This window comes from Oreochromis niloticus, linkage group LG22 (genome assembly GCF_001858045.2).
Source record: "Oreochromis niloticus isolate F11D_XX linkage group LG22, O_niloticus_UMD_NMBU, whole genome shotgun sequence".
Taxonomy (NCBI): Eukaryota; Metazoa; Chordata; class Actinopteri; order Cichliformes; family Cichlidae; genus Oreochromis; species Oreochromis niloticus.
Window position 1 is genome coordinate 10,995,313 of NC_031985.2, and position 14,198 is coordinate 11,009,510.

The 14,198-nt window shown below is 39.7% G+C and overlaps 1 protein-coding gene and 1 long non-coding RNA gene across 3 annotated transcripts in view; one reads left to right on the top strand and one right to left on the bottom strand.

Annotated features, from left to right (window-relative positions):
* Nucleotides 1-8,226: 8,226 nt before the first annotated feature.
* Nucleotides 8,227-14,198, bottom strand: part of LOC112843496 (uncharacterized) — a 46,103-nt gene continuing 40,131 nt past the window's right edge. Inside the window, exons 1-5 of one of the 2 annotated variants that reach the window (XR_003215870.1) lie at nucleotides 9,892-9,929; nucleotides 9,308-9,393; nucleotides 9,081-9,178; nucleotides 8,867-8,997; nucleotides 8,227-8,381 (exon numbers count right to left, since the gene is read on the bottom strand). This is a non-coding gene — a long non-coding RNA (uncharacterized LOC112843496). Of the gene's footprint in view, nucleotides 8,382-8,866; nucleotides 8,998-9,080; nucleotides 9,179-9,307; nucleotides 9,394-9,891; nucleotides 9,930-14,198 lie in introns of those variants that run through there. The other variant, XR_003215871.1, reaches the window with a different exon arrangement.
* Nucleotides 10,510-14,198, top strand: part of LOC102076957 (C-type lectin domain family 4 member E) — a 7,871-nt gene continuing 4,182 nt past the window's right edge. The window contains exons 1-3 of the mRNA XM_019350544.2: nucleotides 10,510-10,712; nucleotides 13,776-13,893; nucleotides 13,992-14,066. Coding sequence (XP_019206089.1) covers nucleotides 14,036-14,066 — 31 coding nt within the window. The 5' untranslated portion in view covers nucleotides 10,510-10,712; nucleotides 13,776-13,893; nucleotides 13,992-14,035. The remainder of the gene's footprint in view (nucleotides 10,713-13,775; nucleotides 13,894-13,991; nucleotides 14,067-14,198) is intronic.

A 14,198-nucleotide genomic window follows, 5' to 3' on the forward strand; every position in this document is an offset into this window, starting at 1 on the left:
ATCAGGTCCTACACCTCCAGACTCACAAACAGCTTCTTTCCCTGTGCCATTCAGACTGTCAATAAACACTATTTTCCCATACACCACCCTGCCCACCACCCTCATTAATCTAAGCCATGGTTTGAGTAAAGGATGAGATAAGGGTTACAGGAGCAAGTCTGTGACCCTCATAACCCAGACCACTCACACACTGTTGTAAAGGCTCACCTTTCAGCACATTCACTTCACCAGATGCACCTTGTTTCTTTTCCTCACCTTTGATTGGGTGTGGTGCTTGGCCTTAATTGCACTCACCTCTCACTCGTTATATAAGGACTGCACTCACCTACCCCTCACTCTTTCTTCACTCCCACATGGGGCGGCAGCTGAGGTGAGTTTCTGTTTGAGTCTCCTGAGTTCATGTATTATTTTGAGTTACTTAAATCATACTTTATTTCCTTTCAGAGATAGCAGTCCATGTGTGTCTTTCCTTTCTTTACCCATTATTCAATAAAAGGACAAAACCTGCAAATGACTGATGACTGCTTAATCTCATTCTAATCGGATGAGCCCATGATGATGACTACTTAAACCCTGAGCCTTCCTTACTCCAAAACATGGTCCTCCGAGCCGGAGTAGTGTTATCATCATGGATTCACAGCAGCCATTGACTGAAGATTTGAGAAGTTCTGGTCGTGAAAGGCGACCTCCTACCCACCTGCAGTATGACGTTCAGTACCCTGGAGGTATAAGTGCTAGATGTGATGCAGAGAGTCAAACAGAATGCCAGCATAGTGACACAGACACACATGGGCTGCAGGATCCTGACGGAGAGTCAGAAAGTCAACCAGAGACATCCCCTGCTCCTTTACCCACCAGTCAAGATGAGGTGATGAGGGAACTCCTGGTGACGATGAGGGAGATTAGGCAATTTATGATTCAGTTATCTCCTCCCCATTCTCGCAGTTCCTCCAGATCTTCAATTCACACTGTCTCATCTGATGAAAGCAAATCCTCTGTATGCGGTTTACAAGCCATTCCCCAAACGCATCAGCAACATGAGCAGTTCCCAGTGATTGATCCAGCAACATGTCAATCACCCTCTCAGCCCCCACAGGTTAGCCACCACTCTGGTGCAGTTCCGGCTGCTAGCCCTCCTGTCCCTAATTCAACAATATTAGATGCTGCAGTTCCTTCAAGTGGTTTGCCTAGACCAGTTTTTCCTACACCAGACGAGACTCCTTTTAATTTCCTGGCCACACCACTGCAAGGTCCCCACCAGATTTCATGTGTTCAACCTGCTGTTCCTCTAGATGAAGACCCCGCTCAACCTCTCGTTTGCATTCCAGAACCAAGGCAGCACCTTCCTGTAAAGCTGCAACCAGCTACATCCAATGGCTTACATGAACAGAAACCTTTGGTACCTGTTACTGCTAGCTCGGGTCACTCCTCTAGCATTAGAACACATTTGTATAAGCTTGAGGGTCCTTCTTTCCCAGACCTTACCAGTGAAGATGAAATCCAGTATAGGCTGTTACGAATGGCCCTTACTAACCTGCTTGACCCTCATGAGACAGAGCATTTCAAGTATCATGTCCTTCTCGATCATCTGAAAGTAGACCAAGCTAAACGGTTAGCTCTTGCCTTTTCCTACGCTCCTGACCCATACACTCAAGCCATCAAAGCCCTTGATGAGCGTTATGGGGCAACCAAGACAGCTGGCATTGAAAGAGCTAAAGAATATTCTGGAACTGCCTCCTATCAGAGCAGGTGATGGTCAGAGTCTTGATAACTTTGCTCTTCGTGTGCAAGCTTTAGTTGGTTTGCTTAGCACTATGGGTGATCAAGGACAGACAGAACTAAATTGTGGCTCCCATGTCGATTGCCTACTTGAAAAGTTGCCCGCAGAGCATTCCAGTCGCTTCAAACGGCACATTTACAGGGAACAAGGAGATATGATGTATGACTTACCTTTGTTCTCGTCCTGGTTGCAAATGGAGTGCAAGTGTCAACCAAGAAAGGACAGTCCTGTTTCATCCTTTAACCAGCCACGACCTGCCCGTAAGTACACCTCTCCACTCACAACAATATTACATGGGACAAATGCATCCGATCCTGTACAGGCAACACAACCCATCATAATGACTAAGGCAAGATGTGCATATTGCTGCTCACCTGAACACCACATTAGCAAGTGCCCTGAGTTCATTAACAAGACAAAGGATGAGAAAATAAACTGGATAAAGAGAAACAACCGGTGTTGGCGTTGTGCTAGAACTCATCAGGCTGCAAAGTGTGATCTGAGGAAAGCATGTACCTCCTGCATGGGACGACATCTACAGATCCTGTGTGAGGTGAATCAGAGACCTAGAACTGAAGTTAATCCTGTAGTGAGTACACTGTACTTTGATAAACCTATTGACTGTCTCAGTGTACTATTAAAAGTTGTGAAAGTGCTCCTGCGAAATGGCAAAAGAACTCTTGAAACATATGCAGTACTTGACGATGACTCCCAACGTACCATGCTTCTGACATCAGCAGCTCAGCATCTCCACCTAACTGGGAAAGCTGAAAAATTATCACTCAGAACTGTCCATCAAGAAGTTGAAACTATTCAAGGTTCTTCTGTGAGTTTCAAGATTTCTCCCATCGCACATCCAGAGTAAACTTACACAGTTAATAATGCCTTCACTACAAGTCACTTAGTACTTTCAGACCACACCTACCCCGTATCATCTCTCCAACGGAGATACAAGCATCTCCAAGGTATCCCATTAACCTTTATTAACAAAGCAGCTCCACTACTGCTCATAGGCTCTGATCATACCCACCTTATTACGCCTATTGCACCAGTTGGACATGGACCATTTGGATCTCCTTCAGCAGTCAAAACCCGCTTAGGATGGACACTTCAAGGTCCGATCACAGACTTCCAACCCCAGAGCAGTTCCACGCATGCCCAATGTTTGTTCACATCTTCCAGTTCAGGTTCAGGAGAACCGCTCCAGCACATCCTCGTGTCCGCTGATGGCTCTGAATTCATTCAGCCACCTCCTACTCTACCATCAGCAGTACCTACGTTGTCACCTGCAGTGCCGCTATCACCAGTTCCACCGCCTGTGGCTGCCATTCCGCCAGTGGTCAGGGCACCGCCTGCTCCTGGATCACCTGGTCCTGCCCCTGCCAAGTCCCGTAAATTGCCCCCAGCATCTGCAAAACTGCCCGACGGTCTGCAGGTCTGGGCCTGCAGCTGCATCCCACGCGGTTGGCATTTGGACCTGCTTTGCCGCCACCGCTGGCTACATGGTCAGCCCCCTGAACCGTCTGGCCTGCATTGTCGACTTCCAGGTCGACCCCCAAACCTATATCAGACCTGTAGCATGTCTGATTCCTCTGCCCCCGCTTCGTGAAAAAGAGTATCTCTAATCCTTTGAACATATTTCTCAGTAGAAATATGGGGGCGGCTGTTGTAAAGGCTCACCTTTCAGCACATTCACTTCACCAGATGGACCTTGTTTCTTTTCCTCACCTTTGATTGGGTGTGGTGCTTGGCCTTAATTGCACTCACCTGTCACTCGTTATATAAGGACTGCACTCACCTACCCCTCACTCTTTCTTCACTCCCACATGGGGCGGCAGCTGAGGTGAGTTTCTGTTTGAGTCTCCTGAGTTCATGTATTATTTTGAGTTACTTAAATCATACTTTATTTCCTTTCAGAGATAGCAGTCCATGTGTGTCTTTCCTTTCTTTACCCATTATTCAATAAAAGAACAAAACCTGCAAATGACTGATGACTGCTTAATCTCATTCTAATCGGATGAGCCCATGATGATGACTACTTAAACCCTGAGCCTTCTTTACTCCAAAACACACACGGACTCTATTCAGACCAAGTCTTTACTCATGAGCCCTTTGCAACTCATTCTCTAATGTGTGTGTCTCTTATTATTGCTATTTATTTCTGCTGTCTACTATTTATATTTGATTCTACCACAGTTGGCAGTTCAAATATTTTATTATATAGTTTGAGAAATTGTTTATTTCTCAAACTGAGTGCAAGTTTTCCTCAGATGGATGAGCATGCAATCATATGGCACATAGCTGAGAGCGGCTGGTTCGAGTCCGACCCGCGGCCTTTTATTGGACACATTTCACTGCATGTTGTACTTGTATAACTACGCATGTGACAAATAAAGGATCTTGAATCTTATACTTTTTTTCCTACTGCACAATCCATGGAAAATACATCTATAAAATATGTGTTTTAAGGAGCAAGTGTTCACTTAACATTTCAAAATGACAAAAAACACAGAAATGGAACAGAAAGTTGCAGAAAGTTTTTCCAAATTTGGCTCTGGACTAAAAGTCGACCAGCATCTCTTCAGTGACCTTGATGATGTTATAGTTAGTTTCATAGTTTCAAATGAAAGGAAACTAAAAGTGTTCTTCAAGTCAAATCTTCATGTTTAACACTTAACAGAAGCTATTTTACATAAAGAACCTTATAACAAATATTTAAAGTCAGTCTTAAGGCTCATCTGTCTACCAAAGAATTATCTGCAATAATACAAAGTGATTTTTTTTCTATGGTTTGTCAAAGCTTGAGTAAAACATGAATTCTACAGAATAAAGGTTTTTGTCCAGTTCTGATATCAGGATGTCAAAGCCTGGCATGATGAGCCATCCAAGATGAGCTACACAGGAGGTAATAAAATTCATGTGGTGAAAAATCAACTGACAGCTGAAGAAGACGGCACTTTAGTCAAAATGGACTGATCACCAGACAACCACTAATCTGGACAATGCTGCAAGGTATTGCTTTTTGCTGGTATGCAGGGATAACATATTATCTGCACACAAATTAAAACAAAACTTGAGATCGCGTTCAGTGTATCTGAACATTTAGTACAGCAAAGAAAAAACAAACAAGGAGGGGCTAATTCTTAGATTATGCGATAATTTAACTTGTGGTTTCCTCAGCCACCCATGTTGTTGTCTGGTACACAGTGTGCTCTGTTTCCTGTTTGGTTCATGCAGCTGTGTTTGTCACAGCTATCTGATTTACCATAAATAAGAGCAAGTGAATGTTCACGGAAAAGTTGTGAAATACTGTGTGCACAAACATCATGGCCAGCTTATGACTTCGTTGTTTTAATTCAGTTGGCACAACTTTAATTCCAAAGAGAGAAAAAAACAAACTACAAGACAGATGAATCCAGCATCTAAATTAAGATAAAAATATATATCTACTATTATCTGAGTTTACATGGCAATATTTGCCAAGCCCCTCCTTGTAGTGTTGTTAGTCTCATTAGTTAAGACCTAATTTATAATTAAAGGTTTGCCCTGTTGTTATTATTATAGTTTTATACTTTCAATTTACTGGAGTTGATGGTACACAAGTCTGAAAATGTTGAAGGTAAAAATATTTACTTTTTTTTTATGAGGCAAACCGTTTGTTGGATATAGTGAATTCAATCAAAACTGACTGAATTCACAAAATGTCAGAGCATAGCGGCTGGTGTTAAGATGCCGTTTTTTCAAATATTATACTTTGGAAATTTTCCTGAATGCAAACACAACCTGCGCAAATGTTATTGGTGAATAAAATTAGCACTACAGGCAGAATGAAAATAGAAACTAAAAAGGTACAAAAAAATTGTCCCTGGGTAAACTCCAAATTTATAAACAGTTACTAAAAGTTACTAATTTGTCTGGATTTCAATTTCACATGGTTGATCTTATGAAAATCACAGAAACAGATAAAAAGATTGAAGTGAGGTGAAAAATTGTAAATAGCATTCTCACCAGTAAGACTGGGAAACTCTTATGTTGCACAGTTGGATTAAACTTGGACCATCGGTGTAATTGAACCTGGTGACACACAACAATTATTATTATTCGCACTTGTTTATTCTGTTTTGTGCGTCACATTTCCAAGTTCTGAATTCATCTTACTGAAAGACTGTATACATATATTTTGTTTATCCTTTATTTGAACAGAGAGTGAACCTGTTAGTTCAATTTATATTCAAGTGTTTCTTTAGTATTTTCAGACTTTAGTTGTTAGTTCCAGTTTCAGTTAAAATGTTTATATCCTGTGATAATTACAAAAACATGTGGACTGACAGATGATTTTTTATAGATAGATAGATAGATAGATAGCTGTTTTTGTGATGCAGCAACAGCGGGACTAACTGAGGTCAGGATGTTGAAGCTTCTGCATGATGAGCGGTTCACAGAGCTACACAGACATTACAAACATTTGTGTGGTGAAAAAAGGGAGATGCTGTCAAATCTGAATAACAAAAGTTTTTGCAGAAACAATATTATCTGCAGCCAAGTTAAAACAAAACTTAGACCACATTGAATCTTTTAACCTTTTAGTGTATTTGGTAATATTTAGTACAACAAAGAAGAAACAAACAAGAAAAGGAGGCGTTAACTCTTAGACTATGCGATCATTTAACGTGTGGTTTCTTCAACCATGTTGTTGTCTGATACACAGTGTGCTGCGTTTCCTGTTTGGTTGATGTAGCTACGGTTCCCACAGCTATCTAATTTACCATAAATTAAAGGAGGAGGAGAATGTTTACAGTAAGGCTGTAAAGTTATTGTGTACCCAAAGGTATGGCTCACAACTATTCAATTCAATTCAATTCAATTTTATTTATATAGCGCCAAATCACAACAAAAGTCGCCTCAAGGCGCTTTATATTGTACAATAGATCGCACTCTTCCACAGAAGAGGGGCCTGAAAACTGAAGGCTCTGGAATTAAATAATGGTACAGAAATAATGCCTCATCTGCATAAGAAAAATTACCAGTACTGGGTCGGTATGAGGGCTGGACTGGGACAAAAAAATCGGCCTTTGAATGAAAACAAACGCTGCTGTGACAGTCCTCCCATTCTACTTTTAAATACTCTAGGAACAACAAGTAGGCCTGCAGAGCGAGAGCAAAATGCTCTAATAGGGTGATATGGTACTACAAGGTCATTAAGATAAGATGGGGCCTGATTATTTAAGACCTTGTATGTGAGGAGCAGGATTTTGAATTCAATTCTGGATTTAACAGGAAGCCAATGAAGGGAAGCCAAAACAGGAGAAATATGCTCTCTCTTTCTAGTCCCTGTCAGTACCCTTGCTGCAGCATTTTGGATTAGCTGAAGACTTTTCAGCGAGTTTTTAGGACATCCTGATAATAATGAATTACAGTAGTCCAGCCTGGAAGTAATAAATGCATGAACTAGTTTTTCAGCATCACTCTGAGACAGGATATTTCTAATTTTAGAGATGTTGCGCAAATGGAAGAAAGCAGTCTTACATATTTGTTTAATATGTGCATTAAAGGACATGTCCTGGTCAAAAATGACTCCAAGGTTCCTCACAGTGTTACTGGACAAATGCAACTGTGACAACTGTGACAAATGCAAAACTTTAACTCAAACGGTTAAGACAGCCTACAAGACAAATATAACTAATAATGTCAATTAGTGTCAAGCCCTGCTTATCGTTCCCTACAGCTATCTCCTTCAAAAAGAGCTCCTTGTTGACTCTGGTGTAGTACAAAGCTGGATCAGCAAATGTGACTCTCCACCAAACCATTAACCACTTATCTTGGCATATCCCTTGCTAGAAAGACAAACCACATATAAGCTGGTCAGAAGAAAGAACTAAAAGTATAAGTTTGTTTTGCCTGTCAAACTGTTTACAATCTTCCCTGCCAACTCAGTCTCTAAATCTGCTGAATGTTGCTCACCTAATCTTTCTCTCATTCCTAAGGAGTGCTGTGGCCTATAGCATCATCCTTGTGACTGCGAAATTCACCTCCTGCCTGGAGCACCCAGGGAAGCAAGACAAATAGGCAACCATAAGCATTTGAGTAAGTTTGACAAGGTCTAAGTTTTGTTAAGTCTTGAGGGGTGTTCCCAGTCTGTAGTAGTTATTATTTATAATAAGTGGGCCAATGTTCACCAATGGGTTCACCAATGTAAATGGGGAGGGAAAGCTGGCCATGTGGGTGATCCAATAAACAAGCTGCCAAAAAATGCATTTTGGTTCTGATAACAAGGTTTCTTGTATATGGGTCTGCATAGCTGCAGACCAGTCAGGGTACCCGTGTTAATCCCTATCCACTACTTAAAGCGCCACCAATGGGCATGTGAATGGTACAGCGGGGTGGCCAGGCCGAGAGAGTGAACCCAAACGCAGACACAGTCGGAGGCACTGATTTAAATATGACAACAATGCTTTATTTACATACAATGATTTAATGCTTAGAATACCAAACATGAGCTGTGAGCTATGGTGGATATCAGACTCTAGGAGTGGTGTACATGAACCGGGAGCTAAAGGGGAATCTGGGGTGCAGGTTGTGGTTCGGGTGGTGCTCAAAGTCACTGCAAAAGAGGGGGAGAGAGATGTCAGGGACGTGTCGGTGGTTTGTCACGTAAGTGAGTTCTGTTAACTTCTATGTTTCACAGAAGCGAAAGATCGGTACAAAAACTGGACTCAAGTGCAGGAACCCAGAGCAGAGACAGTGGAACATTTTACAATGTTTACTTGTGAAACTCAAAATTTCAAAGTGTGATAAGGACAAAGGCAACAAAACACAGGCAACAAACTTGACCTGGTGAGGCCTAGTTAACGTGGCTTGGTGGATGTGGATTGAGGGGGGGAATTGGCCCAGAGATGCAGACTGGAACATGGCAGTTAAGCAGTCACATTGAGGAGAGAGGGCATCTGACTTAGGGAGGTAGTGGAGAGGAGCTCTGTAGATGGTGAGTATATTGTATAACTTTTCTTACTTGCAGGTGGAGGCAGTAAGCGATGAGGGATGGTTGACGTGAATCCAGAGTGAGCTGAACGGTGTGGAATGGCTTACCTGACATTTGGAGGTTCCTGATGGTGTGAGGTGGGAGGAGGGCACAGAGTGATATCCAAGATGGGGGTAAGGTATCCTGAGTCCAAGAGAGAAGCTTAAGCTTCAAGCTTAAGTCAAAGTGAGTCCAGGAACTGTGGCAAAAGAAAACAAGGTTAGCAGGGTAAATCACAAACAGAGCTTGAAACATGCTCTGTGGAAAAACACAGCCACTCACCTGGACCATGACAGTGAGCATCAAAACTGGACCACAGAGCACTGGGAAACATCAAGTGGATGACCAGGTCCATGTGCATCTCTTACCTAGGGGAACACCTGACACCAGGATTCACAGTGGGGAGAATGCAAGCCAGCACAGGCACCATGATGCTTTGGGCAATGTTCTACTGGGACACCGTGGCTCCCGCCATCCATGTGGATGTTACTGTGACACAAACCACCTACCGAAGCACTGCTGCAGATCATGTACACCCTTTAATGAAAGCTGTATTCCCTGATGGCTGTGACTTCTTTCCACAGGATAATGCTCCCTGATACAAAGCAAAAATAGTTCAGCAATGGTTTTAAAAGCACAAAAATGGGTTTGAGGTGGACTTGCCCTCCAAATTCTCCAAATCTCAATCCAATCGAGCATTTGTGGAATGTGCTGGACCATTAATTCCAATTCATGGAGGCTCCACCTCCCAATTTACAAGCTGTTGCTAACATCTTGGTGACAGATACCACAGCACACCTTCAGGTTTTTAGTGGAGTTCATGCCTTGATGTGTCACAGCTGTTTTGGTAGCAAAAGCAGGACCGACACAATATTCTTAATATCTGCTTCAGTCAGATCTGAGTGGTCACCTCAACCTCCAGTCTGGTGAAAACTGCTTTTTGGAGATTAAAAATGTATGTAGGAATAAACCAATATTTTCAGCACATAAATTAAAACAAAACTTGAGACCATATTTAGAGTTTTACTATAACAGTGTATTTGGTAACATTAAACCCATAAAGAAGAAACAAACAAGAAAAGGAGGGGCTTACCCTTAGATGATGTGATAACTGTGAGGTTACCGCAATCAACCATGTTGTCTGATACGCATTGTGCCATGCTTCCTGTTTGGTTAATGCAGCTCACAGCTATCTAATTTACGATCAATTGAAGAAGGAAAAATGACTTCAATGTGTTTTAATTCAGCTGTAACAAAAAAAAACAACTTCAGCTCCAAAAGTGAAGATAACCTACAAGACCAATGCATCCAGAATCTAAATTAAGATAGTTTTTTAAAAAGATCAAAGACACAGGCCACATGAATCGGCATGGCAACCGATGTCAAGCCCCTGCTTCTAGGGTTCTTTGTTTATCAGTAGTTACGATATTGCCCTATTGTCCTATTCAAGTCAATTCATTTGTATTTTTTAATGTTTATAATATGTTATAAATCTTATTTATTAATTGTTTATTTATATACCTGAAGGAACTTTATATAATAGGGTAAGGAGCCTACAATAATACAAAGACACACTGTGGAAGAGGGCCATGAATTAATAATAACTAATAATTTAGTGCAGAGTGGTGTATAAACAAAGACTGAAAAGAGGTAAGTGAAGAAGAAACACTGTGAATCATTGAAAGCCCCCAGCAGTCTAGGGTTATAGCAGCATAACTATGGGAGGGTTCAAGGTCACCTGATCCAGCCTCATCTGCAAGCTTTATCAAAAAGAAAAGATTTAAGCCTAATCTGTCTAAGCCTAACCCCTGAGAGGGTGTCTGTCTCCCAAACTGGGAGCTGGTTCTACATAAGAGGCTTGAACGCTGAGGGATCTGCCTTCCATTCTACTTTTAAAAACCCTAGGAACCACAAGTAAGCCAGCAGTCTGAGAGTGAAGTTTTCTATTGGGTTGGTATGGTACAATGTACTTAAAAAAAAAAAAAATAGGAGTGGCCTGACCATTGGAGACATTGTATGTTAGGAGAAAATCTTTAAATTTGATTCTGGATTTAGCAGGGAGCCAATGAAGAGAAGCCAGTATAGGAGAAATATGCTCTCTATTTCTAGCCCTTGCCTGTATTCTTGCTGCAGCATTTTGGATCAACTGAAGGCTTTTCAGGGAGGTTTTAGGACAGCCTGATAATACTGAATTACAATAGCCAATCTTATGAGTAATAAATGCATGAAGTAGTTTTTCAGTGTCACTCTGAGACAGGATGCTACAAATGTAAAAGAAATATTGTGCAAGTGCCAGAAAGCAATCCTAAATATTTGTTTAACATGCACATTGAAGGAGTCTTCACAGTGTTACTGGAGGCCAAGGTAATACATTCCAGATTAACCTCATTTTTATATGAACTTAGAAGCAGGAAATTAGAAATCATCTAGGCCTCTATGTTGTTAAGGCATTCCTGCAGTTTAAGTAATTGGTGTGTGTTATCTGGCTTCATGGAGAGATAAAGTTGGGTATCATCTGCATAACAATAAAAATGTATGCTATGCATTTGCGTGATACTGCCTGAGGGAAGCAAGTATAATGTAAACAGAATTGGTCGTAGCACAGAACCCTGTGGAACTCCATTATTAACCTTTGTGTGTAAAGAAGACTTCCCATGTACGTGACTAACTTAGAGGATATTAGATAGATTTGACTGAAACTACTGCAGTGCAGTACCGTTGGTAACTATGGCATTTTCTAATCGCTGTAATAAAATATTATCATCTCAAACACTGCACTATGGTCTCTTCAAACAAAGCATTCTTCTGTAGAAGATCAGTTAGCTTTTTTTACAAATACTTTTTCAAGAACTTTTGAAATAAAAGGAAGGGTGGGGCTTGGTCTATAATTAGCTAAGATAGCTGGGTTAAGTAATTGCTTTTAAAGGAATAGTTTAATTACTGCAACTGTGGTACATAGGTCATTAACAGAGATAGATCATATTTCAGATTGAAGCTTTAATTAATGGTAGTACATTTTTGAGCAGTCTTGTAGGAATGGGATCTAAAAGACACATTGATAGTTTGGAGAAAGGGATTACTGAAATGAACTCAGAAAGATCAATCAGAGAGAAGGAGTCTAAAGTAGTTGTATATAATGATACGTCTGTGAGATGGTTGTTGATGGCTGTAATGAAATTTTAATTTTTATTTATGAAGAAATTTATGAAGGCATTACTATTGAAGGTTTGCTTGGCAAAACAAAGCTCTGACTCTTTGTCAGTCTGACTACAGCACAGTGGTTTTTAATAGGGCAGCAAACAAAATTTCCAGGCTAAATGAAGATCTTTTACATTAGTGAGATGCCATTTCCTCTCTAGTTTACAAGTTATCTGCTTCAAGTTGCATGTTTGTGAGTTATATCAGGAAGTCAAGTACTTCTGGTTTTCAGGCTCTCATTTTCAGAGGAGCCACAGTATCCAAAGATGTGCATAGTGAGGATGTAACACTATTAATAAGATGATCAAATTCTGTTGGAGCAGACTTCAGGTAGCTGCTCTGTTCTGTGTAGCAACATGGCACTGAAGAAGTCCTCCCGTGGAGGATATATATAACCTTAAACTTATTTGCAGGACTTTCAGAAACGCATCTACTGTGTAATCCATTATTGTAAATTTAAATGATACTCCAGAGAGTTGAAGAAGGGATTTTCTTAATACAACAAACACTTTTGTTTGTTGAAAATATGTTACTAAAATGCTTTGTAAACATTGACTTCACAAAATGTTTTGTGCCTATGCACAAATAAAAGAAAAAAAAAGCTAAATTGTTGTCAGAAGAGGATGGATGGTTTTATGATTAAATTTCCTAAAATGTCATAATCTTACTGTTTTCCTGTATACAACTAGTGAGTTGTAGAAGCAGAATTAAAACAGATGCTAGAAAGGTACTAAAGAATTAGGTTGAATTGCTATTTTTTAATCTGATGTATTTTTTTTATAAAGTTTAGTGAATCTAAAATGCTATAGATTTGCATTAAATTTCTTAAACAGTTGTTTGAGCTCAAAATAAAAAACCCACAGAAAAAGTCACAAACCTTGTAGTTTGGTGTAAAACTGCAATATCACAGAAGAATGGGATACTCCTATACTATACTACAAAACTGGATTAAACTTGGACCATCAGTGCAATTTAATATGTAGGCACGCAACTATTATTACCCAGCTTTTCTCATTCCATTTTTTTTTCAAAACATTAATTACTTTTTTAAAGAAAGTTGGGAACAAAACTTAGAGGAAAGTGCCATTATTACTAAATCATATTTTGTTGCTTTAAATCATATTAACTAAAAATGGACCACCAGAGCTTAGCTGACCTTGATGATACTGAAAATAATTAGTTTTATAATTTTAAATGAAAGACAAATTAAATTGTTATTGAAATGTGGAGTGTAGATAAAGTGCAGTGAGAGAAATCTTAATAATTGACAAACACATTTAATGTGCTTGTAGCTGCATAAAACTACACTGTGAAGTAGTAAAGTAGTAAATAGTAAACAAGCAAGACAGAAATGTGTTTTCATAAAACATTTGAAAGTTTATTGTGAAAAAACTGAAATTCAAAATTTCTGCTAAAAATCAAAACACAACTTGATTCATGCACAAGAAAATGTTTAGCATGTTATATTACACTAATATCAAACAATCTAAGCCAGAAAGGCATAAAAGTTCCTAACATAACATTTATTCTTATTGTTAAATATACAGTAACTGGTCTTCTGTTCCACTTTGTTATATTTTATTGTTGTGTTTAAGGTAAATAAACACAAATATTGATGTTTTAATGATAATATTTGTCATACTTGTAGCTTAACAAACTGAAACGAATTTGCGTACAGCTTATTAGTGTTGAGTATGTTTTTTAACTGCTGTTTGAAAAGCTTCGTTGCCAAAATAATTTGTTCTGCTCTAGTATCTATTTGATTTTGTCTTGAAATAGATGAGCTGCGCTGTAGATAGACCCTCCTCCCCATCCTTTAAAGTCATCAGGAAGTTTGTTTTTTTTAACAAAGAGCTGTGAAAGGTGTTGTGCTTCACTTCTCTTTGAAAAGCCTGAGGTGAGGGTCGCAGAGGTGAATCTTGATGCTAAATTTTCAGTAAATATTGAAGGAATTGATTAAAATGATTAGTTTGTTGTTTTTTTATTGTGATTCAGACACAGTTGGACTAACACTGAAGTCAGGAGCTTGAAGCCTCAGCATGATGAGCCGTCCACAGAAATACATAGAAGGTAAGAACATTAATGTGGTGGTAAATCAACAGGGAGGAGAAAATACACACTTTTTGTGAACAATGCTGTTTTCATAGGGCGTAACGTGTTCTGAAATTAAACAATACTGTTTGGGTAAAATATCTTAAGCCT